Source organism: Erithacus rubecula (assembly GCF_903797595.1).
Source record: "Erithacus rubecula genome assembly, chromosome: 3".
Taxonomy (NCBI): Eukaryota; Metazoa; Chordata; class Aves; order Passeriformes; family Muscicapidae; genus Erithacus; species Erithacus rubecula.
The window spans coordinates 87,659,260-87,683,557 of record NC_136689.1 but is presented as its reverse complement, the minus strand read 5'-3'; the positions used below and the strand labels follow the sequence as shown (position 1 = coordinate 87,683,557).

The 24,298-nt window shown below is 36.7% G+C and overlaps 1 protein-coding gene across 3 annotated transcripts in view; it reads left to right on the top strand.

The window, feature by feature from the left end:
- ANKS6 (ankyrin repeat and sterile alpha motif domain containing 6) overlaps nt 1–24,298 on the top strand; it is a 38,775-nt gene that overhangs the window by 6,734 nt on the left and 7,743 nt on the right. For all 3 annotated transcript variants that reach the window (XM_079300640.1, XM_079300641.1, XM_079300642.1), the window contains exons 4-14: nt 702–906; nt 4,393–4,499; nt 5,930–6,078; nt 11,603–11,813; nt 12,384–12,433; nt 13,423–13,626; nt 15,535–15,700; nt 16,339–16,508; nt 20,065–20,254; nt 21,649–21,765; nt 23,648–23,715. In XM_079300640.1, the coding sequence (XP_079156766.1) occupies nt 702–906; nt 4,393–4,499; nt 5,930–6,078; nt 11,603–11,813; nt 12,384–12,433; nt 13,423–13,626; nt 15,535–15,700; nt 16,339–16,508; nt 20,065–20,254; nt 21,649–21,765; nt 23,648–23,715 (1,637 nt within the window). The remainder of the gene's footprint in view (nt 1–701; nt 907–4,392; nt 4,500–5,929; nt 6,079–11,602; nt 11,814–12,383; nt 12,434–13,422; nt 13,627–15,534; nt 15,701–16,338; nt 16,509–20,064; nt 20,255–21,648; nt 21,766–23,647; nt 23,716–24,298) is intronic.

Below are 24,298 nucleotides of genomic sequence, written 5' to 3'. Positions count from 1 at the left end.
TTCTTTTGTGAAACCTGAAAAGTAGATTAACTTTTAAAGAACTAAAGACAGCATTGAAAAGAGGCTAATGACAACAAACAACTTTACTCTTGAGGAAGGAATAAGGAATTTTTGTATTGGAGATGTAGTTCAAATACTGGAGGCAGAGAAAAAATTCATTCAGAATATAAGAAGGTTTGAGTGCTGGAATAAACTCGTTGAGGGGTTGTGGAATTCTATCAATAAAGGTTTTTAGAATTAGTGAACTATCCTTGTAAGAGGAACTTATAGGTCAATGCAAGGTCATTATTCTACCTGTTTAAGGCAAGGGATGGCCTCCACCACTTTTAGAGTGCTTTTGTACCCACCTACTTTGATTCTAAAGTCATTGATTCTGTGATTGCAGCCTGTGGAGATGGAACAGGGATCTTTGAAGGAAAAATCATGGTGCCTCAGCATCATCGATTTTCCTTGCATGACATAATTTTATGGCAATTTAATAGAAATATTCCTTATTTATATCTTCGTATGCAGGATGCACTGCACTTCATACAGCCTTCCTTACTTGTTAATTTCAGAAAATAATTATTGTAATGGGATTGCCCCTTAAGTGTACAGGTAGAGAAAACGAGGAAAATACAGTGCCTCATGAAGTTTGATGTAAGCTGGAAAGATGTACTAGTTAACTAACATTTAGGTTATATTTTATCAATGTTTTGCAGGAAACTTTCAGCTGGTAAAAGAGATCACTGATGAAGATCCGAGTCAGGTTAATATTACCAATGTTGATGGTGCATCTCCTTTAATGATTGCAGCTGTAACTGGACAGCTGCCCCTTGTTCAACTCCTTGTTGAGAAAAAGGCTGATATTGATAAACAGGATAATGTTCATGGCTGGACAGCACTAATGCAGGCCACGTACCATGGGTAAGATACATGCTTTTTTTGTGTCTAGCAGTGAAGAAGTTTAATATTTCTTCCATCCCAATATAAAAAAATCCTTTTTGATACTGACTCTAGAAGCAGAGAGGTCTTGTAAGAAGTTAAGGGCAGTTTTTCATTACACTTGCATTGCCCTCAGCTTTTTGGAGCAGATCTGTATCACATTTTGATCACCCCAGTATAGGAAAGACATTAAACTATTGGAGAATGTCCAAAGGAGGGCAACACAGATGGTGGAGGGCCTTGAGGGGAAGCTGTGTGAGAAGTGGCTGAGGTCACTTGGCCTGTTCAGCCTGAAGGAGACTGAGGACAGACCTCACTGTAGTCTGCAACTTCCTCATGAGGGGAAGAGTGGAGGCAGGCACTGATCTCTGTGGTGATCAGTAATGGGACCTGAGGGAATGGCTGAAAGTGTCATGGTGAGGTTTAGGTTGGGTATTAGAAAAAGGTTCTTCATTCAGAGAGTGGTTGGGCACTGGAATGAGCTCCCCAGAGAAATGGTTACAGGACCAAACCTGACAGAGTTCAAGGAGTCTTGGAGCAAAGCACTCAGAGACATGATGTGGCTCTTGGGGATGGTGCTGTGCAGGGCCAGAAGCTGGATTCAATGACCCTCGTGGGTTCCTTCTGATTCAGGATATTCTGTGATATCTGGACTTAGAACGAGTGGAGTATTTGGGAACCTGAAGCAAGGTCAGTAAGTACTGGGAATGTAGTGCTCCAGGCAGTTCCCAGGAGCCTTGCTGCAAATTTCAGCTTCCATCCTTTGATGTTTTTCAGTATTGTGAAAGATGCTATGATCCTTCCTGCCCGGGTTGTAAACCTACATGAAGTTGTGAAATTTCAAGGCAATCAGCCTTCCATGTGCCACTTTTTCCAGTCTTAAAAACATACCTGTTGTCTTCTATTCAGCTTGTAGTTTTCATGTAGTTTTTGGAAATGCAGCTGAAATGATTGTCATTTTCTGTAAAACTTCAAAAATCTAGGTAGATGCTTAGGAGTCAGACCTCAGAAATTGCCCTGGCTGGTACTTCACATGTGATGTCTATCATATACTTAACACTGTCAGAATACAGGATATTCGGTTTAGGAAGGTGAAGTTGTCTTCATTGTTGTAGATAAGGCCCTCATCAAGGTGAAGGTTATCTTCAGTGGTAGTGCAGTAATTGTATAAATGCAGGTATTCTGCACCAGATTTTGTTTTTAGTCAGTAGATCTCGTAAGACTATGCATGTGCAATAAAGAGGAAAAATGGGAGGTCAAGTTGTCATTGCCTTGTGAAACTTTTCTGAAGTAGTTCTTGGGGATTTTATTGATGATAGTGACTGACATTCCACAGAAGTGCACTAAGATGTACACCAGTTTTTGTGGTTGCAGCTGTTTCACATAGCAGCAGTCACCCAGCACACAGCTGGAATAAAGCAGCCAGCACAAAGTGATGGGCAGGGCTGCTGGCATGTCCCCTTGCTGGTACTTCTCAGATACTTCTCTTGTTTGTGGAAGCACACACAGAGCTGAGTCCTGCTTGTGTTCAGACACTGGCTGTTCAGTTTACTGGAGGACTGGGTTATGAAAATTCCCTACTATATCAATCAGTCTTCATAGTATGAAACTTTGTTAGTTAATTTTGTTAATATGCTTAATGTTTGAAGTAGTGGAATTTAAGGAGTCTTTGGTATTGTTCATGCTTAAGTAAAGGTATCTAAAGGACACTGGCTCACTGGAGTGACCAGAAAGATGTCCCAGCCCTGGAAGTAAGGATGTGACTTCTTGGGAACTTAGAGCTATCTGTGAAGGATAAAAGATAGCACTAGTCAGCCAAGATAATCCCAGCATCACAGCCATTTATGAAACCCTCTAAGTATTGTCTGATGTCATGGGTAAGTAATGACAACAAGACTGACTCCAGGGACATCTGGATCAATAGAAGAGCAGTATGAATGCTGCAGTTGCTGTGCTAAGTTTTACTATGATGGGCAATCACATTACGAGTGGTGGTAGTACACTTGAAGTGTACAAGAGCCCTGTGTGTAAAGCACATTCAGAGTGCCCCAGTGTGGGTGGAATACCTCATGTGCATAAATAAATACTTATCCTTGTAATTCTCTACTTTGCATCTGAGCCTTTTTCTTAGCATAGAGGGTTACAAATTTTCATAACATCTGGAAGACTTTGGCCTCCACAGAGCCTCAGCTAAGCCTTCCTCAGGACCACCAGTAGTATGAAGGGTCTTGGGCTTGAAGGAGGGAGCAGGCAAGGTTTCTCTGAGTCAGAGGCACTAAAAAATTGTGTCTCTGTGTCCTCTCAAGGTGCAGGACTGGAAAGCAGGATGGAGGGATAATAGTTTTAAAGAAGAGGAGAAAAGTAATAGGAAATACGCAGAGGAGCTGTGGTGAGGATAAGCAATTTTTTGTTGTAAGAGAGTAGTAACAGCCCTCCTCCATTTCAGGTTGATTTTGTGTGGTGAGTTCAGGAGTGGAAATGTCATGTGTATAAGAAATGGTGCTCTGAGGTGGAGGTGTTGAGATTCATTTTTTGGCTTCTGTATTACAATTTGCAGTTACCTGTTGGTGCTTGACAATGTTTTTTTTCTGTGTTGCTGATGCATGTCAGAGTTTGTTTTTATACAAGGTCAGTCATTGCTCAAGAGTTTTATATTAAATATATTTTTGTTTATATTTTCCTACATTTTAGCTTTATTATCTGTTCAGTTATTTCGTAGGCTAAATTGAAGTATTGTTTTTAACTCACAAGGCGAGTCCTGCTCCTTTACTCAGGTGTATCAGAGGGGAGGGGGTGAACTGGAACAGGATGGTGAGTGTCTTTTATGCAGCTAGCTTTGAGGAGCTTTTGTTGGAGGTGTCTGTGTTGGTTGACATTTAATGCTGATTGTTTTTGCATATTAAACACCTCAGGGAAGTGATAATGTGACTTCTCAATTACATAATTTATTGCTGTAATTAGATGAAGTACTGTTTGAAGTTTATAAGTTATCTTCAGTCAATTTGGTTTTTGTATATGCAATTTCTTAATGTGCGAGTTGTGAAAATGGGGTTGCATTGAAGTATTAGTGATGGCATATGATGACTACTGAAATGGCCTTTGTCCTTCTATCTGCTTTTCTGCCCTAGGCATTAATAGTTTTCATTAGAAAGGTGTTTAACAACATATTGCTGTCACTTCCAAAGGATCAGTTTAAGAAACTGACTATTCAAATTAGGCTTTTAAGGCTAACTTTCTGCATTTTGATTAATGTAATTCATAGTGAGTAAACAGTGACTGACAAAGGACTTGTGGGAGCTTCTGAAGAGCTTGTGAACAAATTTTACACTAAGTTAGCTGTAGAATGTGTAAAACTGATCTCTGACTGAGAAACAATGTTATAAAAGGTTGAAAATGGAGTACTGGAGGCTTCTTTCTTCATTTACATGTTCTCTAATGTGATCAATGCCTTTTTTTCTTCCCTTAAAGAAACAAAAATGTTGTAAAGTATTTGCTAAATCAAGGAGCTGATGTTAACCTTCGTGCAAAAAACGGATACACAGCTTTTGACCTGATAATGCTGCTGAATGATCCAGGTATGCTATTTCAAAATGCTCAGGAGAAATGTACAACATAAAAAAATATACATTCCTTCCCATCTAGAAAATACATTGCAGTTACTAGGAAGTATCCTCTCCAGGCTGAACTGGACCAATAAAGGACACTGTCTGAAAGTGGTGGAGTATGAGTTAATTGGTTAGATTAATGTATATGTTTATGGGGTAACAGATATTGTGCATTCCTCTTGCCTTTGGTTCTGAAGATGCTTGAAAACTGTGCTGTTTGTGCCACCATGGCCAGCTGAGTGGCATTTGATTGTGGGAGCACTGGTATTCTGTAGTGTCATTTGCACAGAGCTATGGGCTGAAGCTAGAAATTGCCCCTTGGCAAAGAGCAGGAAAGGGACAGGACAAAGAGAGAGCAGTAGAAATGGAACTAGGGAACTCCTGGCTGAACCTCCTGCTAGTTCTGTAAAGGCTAAGAATAAATCATACCTCAGGGTTCAGGCTGTTTGTGTGGGAGTGCTGTAGGACAAGGCAGCATGCTTTTGGGAGGCTTGAACAAAACACATAGAGGCATAGAGTTTTTGTTGCAATTTGTTTTACATGTATAATTTGATATTGTTTACCTTCCTTGGTACTTGAATTGATTTATCTAAAGCCAAAACCCATTACTGATAATGAAGTCTCTGAATTTACACGTTATGGTGGTCTTGGTTGATAGCAGATTCTTTTCCGTGTCAAAAGTAGTACACTAATAGTGGAACATTTTAGACAATAAACACAGAGAATTATTTTAGAACTAGCTTCTGTGACAGAATAGTTTGTCTTGCTGCTTCTTTCTCTCATTCAGTTCTCTCTGCCTTTCTGAAAGTCCTGACTCTTGTACAAAATGCAGATTTGCAGAATTTTTTTTTTTGCTTTCCTGTCTCCTGTCCTGCTTGTTCTTTTTTTTCACTCTTTTTTTCTTACTTCTTTTTTGTCCATCTTTTTTCTTACCATTTTTTTTCAGTCCCTTCATTGTCCAGACTGAACATCTTCTGTCTCTTTGGGATTTGCTTTCGAACTTCTTTCCTGCAACCTACGCTTGAAGAAAGAATATTCATTTTTCTCTACTCTCTTCTGTGTCAGGTGAGAAAAGGGAGCATCAATATTATTCTTGACTTATGGAAAGTGTGAGAGGAGACAGTTCACTTGGTCACACATGACTGATTCCAGCTGAGTAGCATGCTTCTTTATATTGATAAATACCCTTAGAGAGATGATAAGACTGGAGCCCACATTGTGGGGAGAAGGCATGGGAAAATAGGTCAAGAAAGAAAGAAGGTTTAGGGGTTCATCTGCTTTGTCTTTGAGCTGTATATAATTGCTAAGTACATGGGATTTACAGGGAAAGTGTCCATGCATTGGTTGTAATTTGTGAAAGCAAAACAGGCCAAACATTGTCTTAATTTGCTTCCTTTTAGACACTGAGCTTGTAAGGTTACTGGCATCAGCATGCATGCAAGTAGATAAAGACAAGAATAAACTGAACAACAGATCATCTCTGCCTTGTTCCAGAAGTAGACAATCCTTAAATGTCCCAATGTTGCCAGATGACAAAGGAGGCCTAAAGGTAAATATTTTAATTAAAATAAAAACTCATTAATTCTTGTAATGTATAAGCAGAGAAAGCAATTGCTAAGAAGTGTTTTGGATCTAATATGTAACTGGATTTGCTGGGGAGTTGTTGGGGATCGTGTTTCAACAATTTCTTGTTGACAGTGTGTTCTGGTTTTGTGGAATGTAGCACGTATTCAGCTTCCTTTCACATATTCCTTCCTTCACGTAGCACGTATTCCTTCCTTCAGGTGGCAAGGCAGAGGGAAGAGTTTGCATTGAAGCATTTCAGTGCCTAGAAATAGATCTCATTGAATGGAAGGTACCATATTCATAAGTTTGGAACTCAATTTCCATTATGATCTTGCTTTTTAAATCTGGACAGAGGACAGACTCCTTCATAGCCATAAATGGTAACAGGCTACTGGCATTGAAAATTAAAAAGATCATAGCAGAGATTTTAATACAAAGAGTTATGGAGAAGTGTGCACTTCAGGCTTACACATCTGGTATACTGTATCCTTAAAACTGATGGTGGTCCAGTAGGAAGCAACATGGAGTTAGAATAAGTCTATGCCAACTCAACAAAGATACTGTAACTTTCACTGACTGTTTGCAAAAGAGAAGGAGGAAGAGTTAATTTTGTTGTTGTTGCCATTGGTGTTGCTATTTCCCGGCATCAGTTTATTTAGTGAATAATCTTTAATTATGGTGTGCCTCAGAATTTCCTGGAGTTCATGTTGTCATCCTTTAAGTATAAATATTAACAGGATCTTGAAAAAAGTCATGTTAATTTCCAGGCTATTTTTGATATCAGTTTTAAAGACAATTTAAAGTTCTGCTTCAGCTCAAATCCGTTTTGCAGTTTTAACTATGAAGGAACATGTGGTTGTTTTCATATGATTATACTATTATTCAATATGATAAAACTTCATTATCAATTTGGATGGATCTATTTTACTTAGATGGGAAATTGTCAGGTTAACTTTTGGTTTTGTGGAATACAGATCAACAATGGATTGGATTGCAACCCTTGCAGTGTTATGACACAAAGCCTTGAATTAGAGTCATAAAAGATAGTGAGGTGAAAAAAAAAAGATTTGTCAGTGATAAGGATATACACACAAGTATTGACACAAAATTAATGTTCTGGGATATTCAAGTATTTGGTCTCAAAACTACAGAATATTACAGTGCTTTTTTCAGCAGAAATTGTTTTCTATGTAGTTCTGTAATAAATATAACCTAGAAGTCTATATAACGTGTTTTTCTATCATTTCTTAATGCTTTACTAATCAATCTGTCTGACCATGAGTATCTTATAGATCTTACTCTTCTTGCAAATACTCAAAAAGGGTAATAATGATATTTTCACATTTTCTGACTGGAGAGCAATGTCAAAACAGTTGTGTCTCTTTGGGCCAGCATGAGAAGAGAGGGCTGTAGTGAGGGACCTCTCCTGGGATTTGTAGCAACAGTGTTTCCATGCTGCTCTGTGGAACTGTAAACAAAAGATACTTGTGGCAACCTGGACAGTACACCATTTTTCTGTCTAGATCACTGCAATGTGGGGTCTGTGGGATCATGGAAATATAAAAGTGAGAGGGAATTCATGAGGCTCACTTGCCTTTACATCAGGAGATAGAATAAACCTGCCAAAAGCATCTTTGACAGATGTTCAGTTCTCTCTTCTTTCAGTGTGGTGAAGAAGATCCCCTGATCTCATGGTCTATCCATCAGCACCCAGTTTCACTGCTTGATGGTTTTTAAGGTTAGAATTTGATTCACCCTTATTTAACCTATATCTCTTTAGTTGCCCACTGAATTGATTGATTCTTATTCAGTGGTCACCTTCATTTTTATAAGAACTGCATAAATACTTAGATAACTATCATATTTAGTATTTTTTTCCTAGTCTAAACAAAATTGCTTAATGCAAATTTTCTTGTTTGTAGGCTTTGTTTCCTAAATTTTTTACTATTTCTAGTTTGTACATACAGAAATTATATCACAGATGTGTTTCCTCTTATCAGCGAAATTCACTTTTTTTTTTTTTTCAGCTGTAACACTGTGCATCTGTACTTAGCTTCTGCTATGTTGTGACTTGTTTTTTTCTTAAGTCCACCTGCTTTGTTCCTTACTTCCTTTCCTATATTAGTACACTTGATTTCCAATTACATGCCAGCTTGACCTCTACTAAATAATGTTGATCTGGCAGTGTTTAAATTTGGAATGTTAAAGGTACTTACAAAATGTCTAGATGGATGTCTTCCATAGACTGTGGAAAACCATGTTATGTTTCATTGTTGCAGTTAGTGAACATTCCCAGACCTACTGCACAAAATATGTTCTCCCAATTTGAGATCAAATAATTTGTAATTTTAATTTGTCTCATTTTTTTGGCTGTGGTCTTTTCTCTTTATTAATTTTATTTGAGCCATATTTTCTCAATTGTTTCATGAATGCTGCATGAAATAACAATACAAACTTCATTGAAGTCAAGCTGCATTCCAGCTTTTCCTCCCTTCTGCTCACTTGACTGGTTACTCTGTCAAATAGATTCATTTAGTAGAATTTACTTTTAACAAACCTATGCTGGCTGTGTCTTTGAGCTGTGACAACATACAAAGTTTCTTCATTATGCCTTTTCATGTTAAGCATTTTGATAAGTAAATTTTCAGATTTTCCTTTCAGTGATTGTATATCTGCCTTTTTCCTGGTTTCTATAACTTCTTCAGTACTCTTTTACTGAAGAGTAAAATATTTGTTCAGAGGTCATGTTGCCTGTAATTAATCTGGAATAATTTGGATCAATGTTGTCTAGTTTTAATTTGTGGAAGCTCATTTAAATACTCTTACTCTGTTATGCAAACACACATATATTCCTGCCTTCCTTCTGTTAATGGTATTCATACTGAAATACCTGATTACAGGTAGGCTACTTTTGAAGTTTAAAAAAAAAACAACAAACAACACTTTTCACTCTCATGTCTTTGATCACTTTTGTCTGAACTAGTTGACTTTTTATTTTGGGATTTATTTCTTTTAATTTTTGCACAGTATGGGCCTTTGTTCCTTTACCTGGTGATAATGTAGTGGATATTCATGATCTCATTCTTCATCTCTATCACACACAAACTGTTATTTGTTCTGTTTCTCACCATTTTATGGCCTCTGTATGAATCAACACCTGGGTAACCAAGGCAACCACCAAGCCACAGATAAAATGCAAGGAGAAGATTTATTTTGTTGCCTCAATGGCAGGGCTGGCTTTCAGACACACAGGGACCCAGCTCCAGGCATAGTTCATCCTGTAACAAAAGGTTTCGGGTGTGTCTGAGAGCCTGTTACCTCTACACAGGAATTCTACTTCTCCAATTAGGCAGAAGATGAACAACATAGGCATAATAAATTCAGTTTTCCACACCTACATTTTTAGCATTCCCAGCTGAAAGGTCACTTTGAGCAGGCACCTTTCTCTCCTCCTATTTGATTTTAACCCTTTCCCCCCAACAAACTTAAAAACAAATTGTCCCTTTTCCGTATGCAAAAATTTTCTTTTTTTTTCCTTCCTGCCTGTTCTTCAGTAAGTTACACTCTCAATGTCAGTATTACAGCAGTATGAATTATCACATTCAATTTGTATTTTAGATTAAAATTCAGGGCAGAGATTTCTAGTTCTCCCCCTTACTCTTTAATTCCTAGCATTGTCACAAATGTATAAGATATTTCTGAAATGGCAACATTATTTTTCTAGTTCTTTAATACTGTTGCCTTCTCCCACTAGATTTCAGCCTTTTTTATAGACACTATTTTAAATAAGAAATGAATTTTTGTTACTTGAATGCTTCAAACTATTTAAAGCCCTTTATTGCAGTTTCTGTACTTGTGTGATGTGGTAGGGGTATATGGAGAGGCTGCAAACTCCTGCAACAGCAAACAAAAAACTCCAGAGGTCAGACCATCATACTGTGAACTGTAGAAGACAAGATGAACCTCCCAGGTGCCATTACTTTCTTGCCAGAGAGCAGTAGTTTTTTTGTCTGGTAACATAGTGGATGTACTTACTCCATTTCAGGGTAGTTTGTGGTGTGAGCATGTTAAGGAAGCAGAAGCACTGTGAGCAGGAGTAGCAGAGATGATGGGCAGTTAGAAGTGATCTTTCTTACAGAAGCAAGGTAGCTTCAGTGACCAAAACGAAGTTTGTAAGCTCATTGTACTCTCTGTTAAAACTAGATGAACTTCCAGTTCCTTTTGGAAGATGAATAAGTGCTGAACTGTGGGTTTTATTGCTTTAGCAGAGCTATATGTCTCTCTTGCCTTTTTTTCATCAGATCTTTGTTGCTGAAAGTAATGTAAATTTGTATTGGTTGTGCCACCAAAGAGATGCAGAGTCCTGGGGACTCTATACATTACTAATGCTCTGTGCAGGTCTAAAATGTTTTTAATGGTCTTCTGCTGCAAGGATTAATATGCAGAGGATAAGTATAACAAAGTTGCAAAAACATGTATCAGTGAGTAGTAAAATATTAAATGCCAAGAAGAGAGCAGAATATGTATTGTCACAAGGGATTGTTACCTGGATTTGCTATCACCTAAAGCTACCCCAATGAAGTGTTGCTACTTTAACGTGAGTTTTTAAAAAAAGTGTTCCAGGAAGAGAAGGAAAATCTTTACTAAGAAATAATCAGAAGGTACTTATAATCTGATTTATCTAGAAGCCACACAATTTTCAGTGCAAATGGCATAGGTTTTGTATAGTCTAGAGAAATGTCTTGCTAAAGACTTGAAGCAACTTGCACTGTTGGCCTGTAAAAATATGCAAGTGTGTGAATATTTTAATAAATTTTATTTTGGCCAAAGGTAGTCCTTTTGCATAACAGTTTCTACAAATGTGATGTATCCATATGTGTATGGATGGAGGTTATAGGTACATAGTCCTAAGATTTATTTTGTTTTCACAGCTGCTCTTTCCTTTTTCAGTTTATAGTCTTTCCAGTCTGGTTTAAATTACCTATATAATATTATCTATTGTATAGCAATACTGTATAGATTGTGAAGCTTTAGTTTGATAGGAATGCTATCCCAGTTCTTCCAGTTTGCCACTGATTTTGAAAATCTTGACAAGAAGTTTTAATGCAGATTGAAGCTCATGTGCACAACTGTAAAAAACAGAAAATACAGATGTCACTCATTGATTCCAGAGAGAGTAAAAATTGATGGTGAAATTCAAAGTTAATGGGAAAATTAAATATTTGTTATGTATCTGCAAGAATTCCCTATTCAAATTGCCCTAATACTTCTTTCTACTTTGGCCTTCCAGAAAACATGGAAAAACATTTTCAAATATTTGCCAGGTGAAAAAAAAGGGAAGAGATAATTATTACACATACAAATTATGGGGGAGGATTCTGTTGGTAACTGGAAACCACTTTAACGTTGCTTTTTAGTTTATTTCAAAAATCCCTTGGTAAAATTATGGCTGCTGTCTTTTTTTCTTTTAGTTGGAACTAAATTGTTGTATCTTCTTCTCAATCTAGTCCTGGTGGAGCAGGATGTCCAATCGATTCCGCAAGCTGAAGCTGACTCAGACATTGCGCCATGGATTTCCTTCTAATCAGTTTGTGCCTTTTCCGGATGAGACGGAACCATCACTAAATTCCACTCTAAAAGTAGCCTCACAGAGTGATACAGACACCTCTGGAAACCTTGATGCTGCTGCAGCCTGGAACACGAATAACAAAGCTAGTGGTAAAGGCAGGGTTGTCTTGTGGGAAATGAGCTCTTGTGGGGTAGGATGATACTGTTTCGGATTTATTGGTTTAGTTCTGCTGTAGCTTAATATAAGTGAAAAAACGTAATATATTTGTAGTCTGTAGAAAAAGAGAAGTTTGTACTCACTGAGTGCAGCATCATTTAAGCAGGAAAATACTAATATAACCATGCTACTAAACACTGTTAAATTCAGACTGTTCACTGAAAAGTGTTAGTATCTTCCATAAACTAATTTATGTAATGAAAGCCAATTTATTTAAACAAATAAATAAATAATTCTGAGAAGAAAGAGAAATTGGAAAAGCTCAACTTGTAAAGTGTGTCTACTGAAATTGTACAGCTCTCCATGAAAATCCCCCACTGTCTTCAATGCAAAGTAAGACTTGGCTTAACTTCAGCTGAGGTGTGTGACAGTGTCACTGGAAATTTTCATACTGTGTGGTTATTGAGGGTAAAGCTGTTGATTGTTTAAAAACAGTGAGCTGTCCATAGAAGCAAAAGTAGAAACATGTAAACAATAAAACATAATTTATGTATTTTTTTCAGGTGCAAACACTACGAAAGGAGGAAAGGATGATGAATTGTTGACAACTATGGTACGTTGCGGTGTTATTGGTGTCTTCTGCCTAATTCAGAGGGTCATGTAATTGCCATAGTTTTTACAGTTCTTTGCCTCCTGTCCAAGTCACTTCTAGAAAAAGAGCTTGTTTAAAGTCACCAGACAGGAGCAAACAGGCTTTGATAAACCAGTAGTTCTTAGACTGGAAAGTATGCTAAAAGTAGTGTGGTATGGAAGCTGTACTTACCTCTTTCAAGAATTACCCATATCTTTAATCAGCAATGAAATAGTAAAATAGATGGAACAGCACCTTAGTTGCTGACAAGCAGTAAGAAGTGAGGAAAATATGGATGGAACATCATACAATGGAGGTGTGAAATTACTAGTAGAGGCAACTATGAAATATTTATTTTGGAAAGCGTATTTGTGTTATTCTATTTCTTCTTTTGTAATGCTATAGCTTTATATTCCCCTGTAACTTACTCCCTGGTGATGTAATTAAATTTGGCTGCTTATTATCTTTATGTTTTTTTGTAAGAAGTTTGAGTTCTTTTGTAATAACTTTTGATATGACTGACTGACAGAACTGGGAGCAAAATCAGTTGTGGTGTTATTTTCTCTTTCTGCGTACACATACAGCAGGAGCACACAGTTGCTCACAGTTTCCAGGCATTCTGTCTGGGAATACAGAGAGGACTACATTGTTATTTCTTTGGAAATTGATTGTTATTCTTGTAAAAGTCATCTTGAGCAATATTTAGCCCAGTAAAGGAAGAAACAGTTTCTGCTACTTAATAAACTGTATTCCTTGTATCAAATGAATGAGCAGAATACTGAGGTGTGACACAATGTTCATTGGTTTTCTCTGTGTTGCTATGTGTTGCACTTCTCCACAAATAGTACTTTGTGTCTCATTTCTTTTGTTTAAATGTGTTTTCATGTTTTTGAAACTACATCACCAGCTCTCAGTGATCTTTCTTAAGTGACCCTTTCTCCCCCCACCCCTTTTCTTTGTTCCTCTCTCAGCTGAGGAGTAGTGCTCCATTTACCAGGCTGCCCAGTGATAAGCTGAAAGCAGTGATACCACCTTTCTTACCACCCTCAAGCTTTGAGCTTTGGAATTCTGACCGAACCCGACTCAGCAAAGATGGCAAAGCTGAACAGATGAGAACTGCCTGGCCACAGAGAGCAATCAAGCATGATTTTAACAGCAGTGGGAACTCTGATATAGTAAGCAAACTAAATGTGTATGAAAATACTGTCTTATGCCCAGGCCCTGCTGACTGGTGAGCCACTCTGTTTCTGGTTAGAAATTAACTTTAACCCACTGTCTCAGCAATAGCCTGTCCTTTTAAGCAGTGCTGCTTGGGAAGAATGTGCATCTCTATGGAAGGAACATAACGGAGCAGAAGTTCTGTATGAAATTATACAACTTTTTTTTTTTTTTTTTTGGTTGGTTTGGTTTTTGGGGGGTTTGCATGTTTTTGATTTTGTTATTTTTGTTTTGTTGGGGGGTTGTTTGTTTTGTTTCTTTTTGGTTTTGATTCTTGTTTTATTTTGGGGTTGCTTTTTTGGGGTTTTTTTTTGTTTCTTTGTTTGTTTGTTTTGTTTTTGTTTTTTGGGGGTTTTTTGGGGTTTTTTTTTTTTTGTTTTGAGCGGTTTTTTTTACTGTTAACCAGAGCCACCAGCAGTGTGGTAGAAACTGCTCTAATTTGGAAAAAGACCAGGGACAGAAAAAAGCATGAAACTGCTCAGTTTTTAAGAACTGAGCAGGAGGGAAGAAATATCAGTAAGACCAATATACCGATACACTATTCTGAAAGATTAGCAATAGATAAAATTACTGCTAGTAGTGAGCAAGTGGACTTGAAGGCACACAGCTTTATATTGGAAGTGCTGTAAAACTGGAAAAAGTCTTGATTATTTCTGTCTTTTTATAGAAGGAACTTGCCTGATTCTACAGTGTTTTCAGTGAAAGTGCAAACCAAAAGAAAAATATGTGGTTTGTCTTGAGATAGGAAATGAAACAACCTGGACAGTCTTCTCTTTTGTAGCTGGAGAAAAAGGAGAAGTGCTTACTCCCCTAACTGTAGACTGTCATAGCTAGATGTTGAGAAGACTAGTCTAGAAGTGTGTTTCAATGTCAGTTCTAGAAATGGGAAAAAGACATTTAAGAGGAATTGTTTTCTCTTTTCCTTTTTTTAAGTGATGTTAGCATAATACCAGTAAGGTGATTTAGGTGAAATAAGGTAGAGTATTAGAAGGGAAGGGACATAACAGGAAAGTAAGTGTTTATCATCCCCAAAAAGATGGTTGAAATAATGTTACTGGCTATTTGGTGTATGTATCAAATGAGGAGGACTAGCCATCAGTCCTGTGAGTAAAGAAGGATCTTGCTAAGGGTGCAGGAAGGAGAGAAACAGTAAGTCAGAGATGGAAGAAGTGATTTGAGCAACAGGAAAAGAAACATGAAAAAACTAAGCTGCAAAAGCTCATATGTCAAATGACTGGCACTGCTCAATGGTGTAAAAGCAAGAGAAATGAAGCAGAATGTGGCTGAGGATTTGGGTAGTGTATAGCTAGATCAATAGTGCCTCAGTTAATAAAACTCAATAAAGTAGTGCAGCTGGCTGTTTAGGGAATATAAAAATGCAACTGGTGGAGAAAGTTTATATCACTTCTTGAAGCTTAGTTTGTAAGAAACAGAGGTATGATGGATGGAATGTTGGTAGCTGTTTTATAAGATGGGAGAGACAAAGCCAGGATTCTGCAGCAAAGAAATTTCACATGTGATAATTTTTTTTCTTCCCCACTGCTCATAATACTGTGTATTTCATATCTCAGGTGCATCATATATGCTTATTTGTGTTGGCCAAAAATTAAGAAGAATTAATGGCTTACTATGGTGTAATTTCTTTCATTGAATAAATATATTCAGTACATATATATTTATATATGTATATATTCTGTATATATATATATATATATATATATATGTAAAATAAGATTCTTTCTGATATCTTTTTTGTTCTTCAGTGGATGTTTCAGGACTTGGGATGAATAAAATAGCAGCTGAAGTTTGCTCTTTATTTTTTCTCAATTAAGAAAGAAAAAATTACTTTTCATTTTGTTTTCCAGACCTCTGTTAGCAAAGGTGCTAGACCAGTCAAATTGCCAACATTTGCAAGAAGGCCAGCATCTCCTTCAAATTCCAACAACTTCAACCATTCTCCACATTCTTCTGGTGGATCCAATAACATTGCAGGAATTAACAGGCATGGAGGAGAACTGCATAACAGATCAGGTACTGTTTTTGCTAAGGGAATAATTTATATCTGATTCAGTTAAAAATTAGTGTTTATGATGATGATAAAAGATACTAAACCTTTTCTGAGCACTCCTACCATTGTAGAAGCAAAACTTCTGTAAATTTAGTGTACAGGGGATTGGACTTTGAGCACCTATGTAAGGGAAGAAGAGACTTGCATGTTTCAAAGTCTTGGTGTTCAGCCCATCTCATGCATGTTTTACTGGATCCACCCATGGTGAATCAGATGGATGCTGGCTCCTTGCACCATGCATGTCATAGAGCTGACTCCTATGCATGTTGCTTACTTCTAGTTTAAAATAAAAGTCAGTTCTCAATTAAAACTGAAGCTGCACACATTGTACCTGGTTGAGACCAATATGGTGAAGTGGCTCTTGAAATCTGTGTCCAAGGCTATGAATGTCAGCTCTGTGTGTATATAGATAGACAAGACTGGCTTCCCTGTTCTGCACCTGATTTCTGTTCTTTATTCTGGAAGCTGCTGGAGAGATTAAACTCTTGCAAGTCTCTTGCTTCATATAGTCAGTTTTTAAATGAAAGTGAATGTTTCAGAGATAAAAAACATTTAAAAATAATGGTTTCCTTTACTGGGTTTATTTTATTTTTTGTTCTAGGTGGCAGTGCAGATAATGTTTTGTCTCAGATTGCAGCCCAGAGAAGAAAGGCAGCAGGCTTACCTGAACAGAAACCCAGCCAACAGCACAGTCCAGTCCAGTCAACTCCTTCGTCTGCTGTGTCAGATTTGCAGTGTGCTCAGATTGTTGGCAATGGACATGTTGCAAAGGTAACAGGATATGTAAAATTTTGCACTTCTAAAGTGGCTAATAGGTTGTATCTCAGTCATGGGTGCCTGGTGCATAACATTGCACAGCCAAAAAAGAATAATCACTTGTTATGCTAGTGGAAACTTTGCAGCTCTACAGACTTTCCTTTTAAGTTCAAGTCCACAGAAGATTAAATGTAATAAGAAAACATGATTTTATTATTAATTTCTATTAATATTAGTACTCTTAATTACTTAAATAGTTAATACTTACTTAAATACTCTGTTTTAAGAAACAGTAAATGCAATGCTTGACCTTAGGGTAGATCGGCACTATTATGGTTTCTCATAATTTCTTTCTGCAGTTCAGATCCAATGTTTTATATTAGTTGTTCCTGAATTTTACCCTGAAGTGGCATAGTTAGTTTCTCTAGCTAGTTTTCCTTCAAAAGCTCAACCTGATGTCAAAGTGTGAAATAATTTGTACCAGGATATGCTGGCCACAACAATATCCATGTAATCAGTCTGCTCCACATGGTGTTATTTTTAAGCAGTAGGTCATCACCGAAGTGGAGTTTTTCTCCTGAGGCCATACTATCTGTGCTGACTTACCTGGAATAGCTTTACCCTCATGACATGCACATTTTTGTGCATGTACTTTTGAAGTTCTTAACCGCTTTATCCAACCTTTTTGGCAGTTAAGATTTTAAGTCTTCAAGATCTGCAGAGACACAAATTGGAAAGCAGCATCGTGACAGAAGATGTGACACGTCATTGAGAAGTTGATGGGTTTATTTACATAAGGAAACATTGCATGTCAGAGAGCAAGAGAAGGAAAACACATAATTTGGGGTTTATGTTTTAATGCCTGGTATTATGGAAATGTTAGAATATGTTAACAAGAGCAAAATTTCTCCAACTTTTGCTTATATAATCTCCAAGCAGCTCATTTTGTTTTGTTTTATTTTCTTTGCATCTTTTAGTGAGATTCTTCAAATTTTGCCTGGGGAAACAAAAATGACCAGAGTATAAAATTAATAATTTTGCAAACTCATTCTGTGATGTTTTATATGGTAACAGTACATAATATTTGTATTTAATCACATAAAAATGATAAATGAAATTGCAAAGTTGTTCAGAAATTACATGGAAATTTCTGGAGAACAAAATTAGAAAAAGGTGCAACTACCAATACTGAAGCAGTTTCCATGAATAGTCACTTTGTCTCTGATCTGTCAGTCCTGATTCTGGAGGGCCTACTAGTTGCTTTTCAAAGATGAGATTGGGAGCTAAAATTTCTTACTCAGCTGGACCAGAGTCTGAGGATTCATACCAATTCTTTGGCATATGTTAATCTTTCCTCCTTTTTTATCCTGTGTAACTGCTCCCTGAGTTATAAATGATCCATCTCTTTTTCCTCTAGACAAAACCACTTTATCATCCTCTTCCCTCATTGAAGGCTTCTCTGCAGAGCAGCTACCAAATGCTTTTTATTTCAGAGGTGGTCTGACCAGTATGTTTTAATTAAACTCTCAGCATGCCCTCTCAGCTTGTTTTTAGCTTGGAATTAATTTCAGAAGAGCTCCTTGTGTGCCACTCAAAAGTCTCATTTTTCTTCAGTTATATTAATCATCCCACCAAGAGATAATACCTGTGCTTGTGAGCTTTGGGCTGCAGATCTCCTGGCCTTTTGTTGGAACAATGCTGCCACTAAGAAATGTAACTACTGTTTCCACTCACAGTGGGATGCATAAGGGGATAAAAGAGTATTGAAGTGCAATGTGCAGAAGATCATCTTCTGAAAAGGCTGTTCATTGTACTGTTGAAAAGATTTTTAAACAATATTTATGCCACTGTTCTGGAAATGCAACACCTTTTTCAGTGCTCCTTGCTTAGACGTCTAGATGAGTTTCATTCTATCCACCAGTAACAAAACATGTCATAGTGTGGGTCTCACTATAGGTATTTTTGTATCACACAACTGAGGTAATTTTTGGATATTTCTGTTGGGAGAACACAATCAAATATGGATCCACATTGTCTGCAAAAGTTAGCAGTGTGTAATCAGCAATGTAAATGGTGGAAATTTAATGTCTGTATCCATAAGGAGTGGCTTGTGTCCTCCCATTAGGACCATGCTGTCTAAACTTGGACATAGCTGATCTAAAAATGCAGTGATACTACACTGATCAATTTTGCAAAACTTATCCATGAAGGGTGAGATGGTGCAAGCTTTAAAGGAAAAGAAAAAAAATTAATAACGTTTTACAGGATGATGTAATTTAAATAAATGCAGGCAGTGTGCTAGGGAGGGAAGACCATTCTGCAACACAAATGGCCAGTAACAATTTAGATGGAAATTTGGGACTGAATGTTAAAATGAGCTTATAATGCTCTTCAGGGAGCTCTCAAGTTTGTATCATGCTACATTACTTCTAGTCAATTCAGTGCAGGGTTAAGGAAGTATTGCATTCTGACATAGGATAGAGTAATGGAAGAATGCTACCACTCAAATGAGTTTTATCTTTTAAATCTGCATCTCTTTCATTAACTAGAAAAGTTCATTTATGCCACAGCACAGAAACAGATTTGAAAAGACAGGAACCACTGTAATTCTCATTTCTTCCTTGTTACCTAGATCAACTTTTTTATCAGTTTGTTGTAGCCTAGGTGACAAAAGGTATTTAGAGTTAAACTCTGAATTCAAGAATCCAGTAAAAAATCACCTTTTTAGGTCATTCAGTTGAGACATCAAAATGCATATGTAGATCAAAGAGTTTTTAACAGGTGAGGTGCACTGATTGTTTTTGGAAAATACTGTTTATGTGTGTACATATTTATATTTTTATTACCCATTTTAACTAATGCATTTTCCTGTTTTGTATGCCTCCAAATGTGTTAAATATTTGCAAAATTCTTAATACATCAATTTACTCCTGTTAGATAATAATAAATTTGAGGGTTGGCTGGAAAGTTCCATTCCAGTGCAGTAAGGGTTTTAATGTGCCCAAAACTTAGTTTGTCCTTGCTTCATGTTTCTGGTTAACCCAGCATGAAGTGCTACTTTAAATTAGCATCACATATGCTTTGAAAATCTTTAATTGAGACTTAAATCTCAAAATGAAAATCCCTATTTTCAAGTCAAAGTAATTTACTTTGTTATTAAACTGTTTTTATCTCAACTGCAAGTTTATTTCTGCTTCTGACCATGCCAGGGGAAGTGGGGATGTGAGTGAGAGGCTGTATGGTGTATAGGTGCCACCTGTACTTAAACCATAATAGTCCTTTTAGAACGAGAATAATTTAGTGCTTGTGGGCAGTATTGCTTTACAAGAAATAACTAAAAAATTAAAACCTTAATAAATGTGTTTTTCTTGACAATTTTGAGAAGAGAGACTTTCATCAGAAATAAAATCACTGTTGTTCCAGTTATTTCAATATAGATCAAGCAGAAACTTCTGGTTGTGACTATATGCTCTCAGAAATTATATACAACTTAAGTAATATTGAAGCATCATGTATAAGTAAACATTTTTAAATTACTTTTTAACTGAAATGATTGTATCATTAATTGCAGCAAAAACTGGAGATGAGCAAAAGACCTCCATCTGGGACTTCATCTACATCTAAAAGCACATCACCAACTCTCACACCCTCTCCGTCACCTTCCCCATCTCCTAAGGTTCAAAATGCAGATTCTTGTGTCTCTTCTTCTCACAGACATGCCAAGAGCAATGGCTCCAGCAGTGGCACTATTACAGAGGATGGTGAGTAGCTCACTGTAATTACAGGAGATTCATTCATCAAGAATACTGCATTTTAAAGCATAAACTATACTGGACTCGTGTGTATCTGCATGAGAATGAGGTCTCTCTTCTTTCTAGAAAATATATTATGGTGTTTCTTACAATGAGATTGGCAGTCCTGCAATGACTGTTGTTTTCTCTCTCAAAATCTGTGATTCTTTCCATTTACAGAGAGACTGGTATCACCTCAAAGCTAGCATCAAATGTGTAGGTAGACCTCTCTTACATGGCCACATTTTCCATCTTCATGGCATAAGTCCTGTTTTTCATCCTTTGCTGAGGGTACAAAATTCACTTTCTCCACTCTAAATTTCTTGGATTTTTCTTAGTAAATGCAGGGGAAACACATTGCTACATTTTTTATCCATAGCAAGTCATAGATACATGAAGTTCATTAAGAGCTGTAGTGCATTTATTTTTCTAAATTGCAAAAAAAACCTTATTACAACTTCTTTTTAACTTAAAGTCATAAGAAAGAATGATAATATTATTACTTTTTAGTAAGATTAATACCTTTTAAATTAGAATTTCAGGGCTAAATTGCAACTTTTAAAAAGTAATTTTACTGCATTGGAAACATGATACCAATACCTTTGTTTTTTCTTGTAAATATCTCAAAAAAAGCGGAGAAAATAACATGACTCAGAACTTTTAAATAAGAAATGGAGACACTTTGTACTATTTTTGTTTTTCCTGAAATTGTCTCTATTGATTTTGGTTTATTTTCACAAATGCCATCTTTGTCCATTAACACTGTAATTCGATTTGACACTGAGGACAGGTGATACTTGACCCTCTTTCTTTCCTCATGGCTTAGCTGTAACATATTCTAGAGACTGCTGGAGCAAATCTTTCACATTTAGTGCTGTTTTACAATGATGTGTTGATAATATAAGTGTTGCTGATTTAGAGATGCATAAAAGGAGGAGAACTCACTGTTGGATAATGAGGTGAATTCTTCAAGCCATCAGCTGCCCTCATCTCACCCAGTGAAGCTCAGTTTTGTGAAAGTGCACTAAGGCCAGAATACTGTGAGTTCCCTTGTAGCAGAGAAAAGGTTGTTTGTCAGAAGCCCAAGTAGCTCTGGATTAATTGTGTTTGTAAGCTTTTGTAGGTAAGTGCTCCTTTAATTCAAGGGCTTCACTCACTGGGCTTTGATTCAGCAGCAGCAGGATAAATGCTGATATGCTGAGCAGCAATCAGAAGAATAAATATAGAAGGTCTGTAGTGTTAACTTTTCTTTTAAGTGAACTTAAATGAATAAGAAAATTGATCTGCATTCACTATCTGCCTTGACCTTTCTGTGAAGGAGCAGTAGGCAGCAGCATTCAAAGGTGTTCTTTGTTTCTTTTTAGGCAACCACTTGGTGGACCATCAACAGCTTGGGCCTCTTTTGAGAGACAGTGATGTAGAGAATCATGAAAGACAAAATCATATGAGAGTAAAAGAAGGCTCTGAAAGCTTGGAGAAAGGTAATCTTACCTTACAACTATAGAATATTGTAAAAGGAAGTGCTGAATGGGATTAACATGGCAAAAGCAGTATGAGCTCCAAGAACTTTAGCTTGCTCCAGGGAGGAGGTAAGGAGACCAGGTAAATGTAGAGCAAATGAGAGTGGTAAAGCAAAACGTGTGAAGAAAGAGTTGTAAAACTGAGAGGCTTTAGGTTTTGTTCAGCCTTAGTGTAATAATGCAGGAACTGGAAGAGGGGTAGAGGAAGAGGAAACACCTTACATAGGTGTTACACCTGAAAGCATTTTCTGTGTGTGAAAAGTGTTTGGTGTTATAGTTGTTTATGACAATAAGACTGAGTTCAGATGCCCTGAAAGTTTCTTCCTCTATCATGATCTACAGTTCTAAGCACACCACCATGATGAAAAATGAGAAGGGCAACTAACAACCTGTAAGAAAAAAATGTTAATAATATATCTAAAGGTCTTCTAATGCGAATTCTGTTTTCTTTCTCTAAGATGATATTTTTCATCAAATAGTGTGGAGAAGTTCCCATTATACATTTTTAAAACTGATTACCTTTTCCCGTGGATTAATGTCAGGGTACTAAAGCTTTTAGTGTGAGACCCATGTCAACTTTTGCAAATCATGTTAGGTATACCAAGTTAGTTGAACTTAAGAAAAAAAAAAACAACAAAAACCTAGCAGAAAGTAAGACTCAGCTAGAATTTTTCTCTTCAGTTGTCCATGGTCTCTCTTGTGTAAAGAAGAGATGTTCCAAAATAGTACACAGAAGTGTATTTGTGTTTATCTCAAGGTACTTGATGTCTTTTGAGAAGCTTAGAGTATGCAATTCTCTTTCATGTTTCTAGTGATGATGAAAGAAATGGGAAAGTCAAAAAACAAAGAAGTGAAGTAAATGAAAGCAAAGTATATTTTGTAATGGACTAGTAATGTCTTTTAAATGAAAGTGACTTTATATGCAGATTATTAAATATAGTTTTGTTTTATAATGTAATAATTCATGTTCTTCATCTTGACTCTGACTTCTTAGTTTAACTGACCACTTAGGTACTTTAGGAGAAAAAGCAGTTAATTACTCGTGACAGCAAAGCAATAAAAAGAAAACTTTAGCTGGGAGAGGTAGTGTTTAATTAAGAAGGAATGTCAGGTTATTCTCTAAGTGCACTTATGCTTTTTAGCTAATCACATTTTAAATGTGTGGGAAGAGTCACTGTCAGGTCCTTCAATGTTTAATTTCCTTTGATTTTGAGAGGAAAGACAATATTCGTTGCTCTTAGCCTTGGAAGGTAAGCTTGCAAAACTGAAATTCTGTCCAGTTTTTGTCTTAGCTGGACTTCAGCTGTCTTCAAGGTGCCTGGATGTTGGGCACCAAGGAGAAGAGGGTTCAGAAAGACCTGTGTTGTATCCGTGTTTTGAATGAGTAGGTGTGTATTTGCTTGCTCTACACTTTGCCTTCTTGATGATGACATGGAAATAGGCTTTTCAGTTCCTTGCCTGCTTGAGAAATTTTGCTGTCTAACCTGCACAATCTGGATCAGCCATCTGGGGGCAAGTGCCTGCCTTTTAGGCCATTGAAATGCCTTAGTTGTCCTTACTGGTTTGTCCTTTTAATGAGGTAGAGAGGGCAATACAACAGTGTTTATTCTAATGAGGTAAGACTAGATGGAATTACAGTATATCTAAGTAGGTGAGAACAGAGTAAGCCAATATTTCAATTTCTGACGGAGAATAAGTAGGGTTAGTTTTTTCTTATTATAAATGACTATGGGAAATATAGGCTTTAATATATATTTTCATTTTCATAATTTCATATTGCTGAGATCATTACAATATTTTCTAATCTATGGGGTTGATTTCTTTTTTTTCCCTGTTATTACAGATGAGCTGACTGGCATCCTTAAAAAATTGTCACTTGAGAAATATCAACCTATATTTGAGGAACAGGAGGTATGTCTTTTCTAAAAGATCTTTTTTCTTTTTGCTGTTTTAGTAAAAGAAGGGTATAACACATTACATCAAATTTGTGATCCAGAATCAAGTTCTAGAACCTTTCGTGGTTACAGAGAGAAACTTGAAACATGGACCAAGTGATATTTGTAGCATTCTTCAGAATACTGCAAAGAACAGAGCTTTTTACACTTTTTTTACCTACAACTTTTATATATATAGGATTTTTTTCTCTCTATTGTTACAGTCTGCTTTTCCCATATATATCTGTATCCAGTGTGGCTAAACAGTTCATAGAACTGTGTCATCCCTGGAATCACAGCTGGAACCTCATTTTCAGAAGGAGAACAGCAGGGTGTGAGTCACTGAGATGACTGTTTCATGTTCTTTATCTGCTCCTATAAGCAATAGAAGAATTAAATTGGGGAGCGTAGGCATTGTGATAGATGGGAGCTGTGACATTGACTTGCTGAAGGATGCAATGAAAGAAAATGTTGCTGAAAATAAGGAAAATAAGGAAAATTAATTCATTATGATATTGAAGGCAGTATCAGATGGGAGCAAATATTGTGTGTTTATTTGG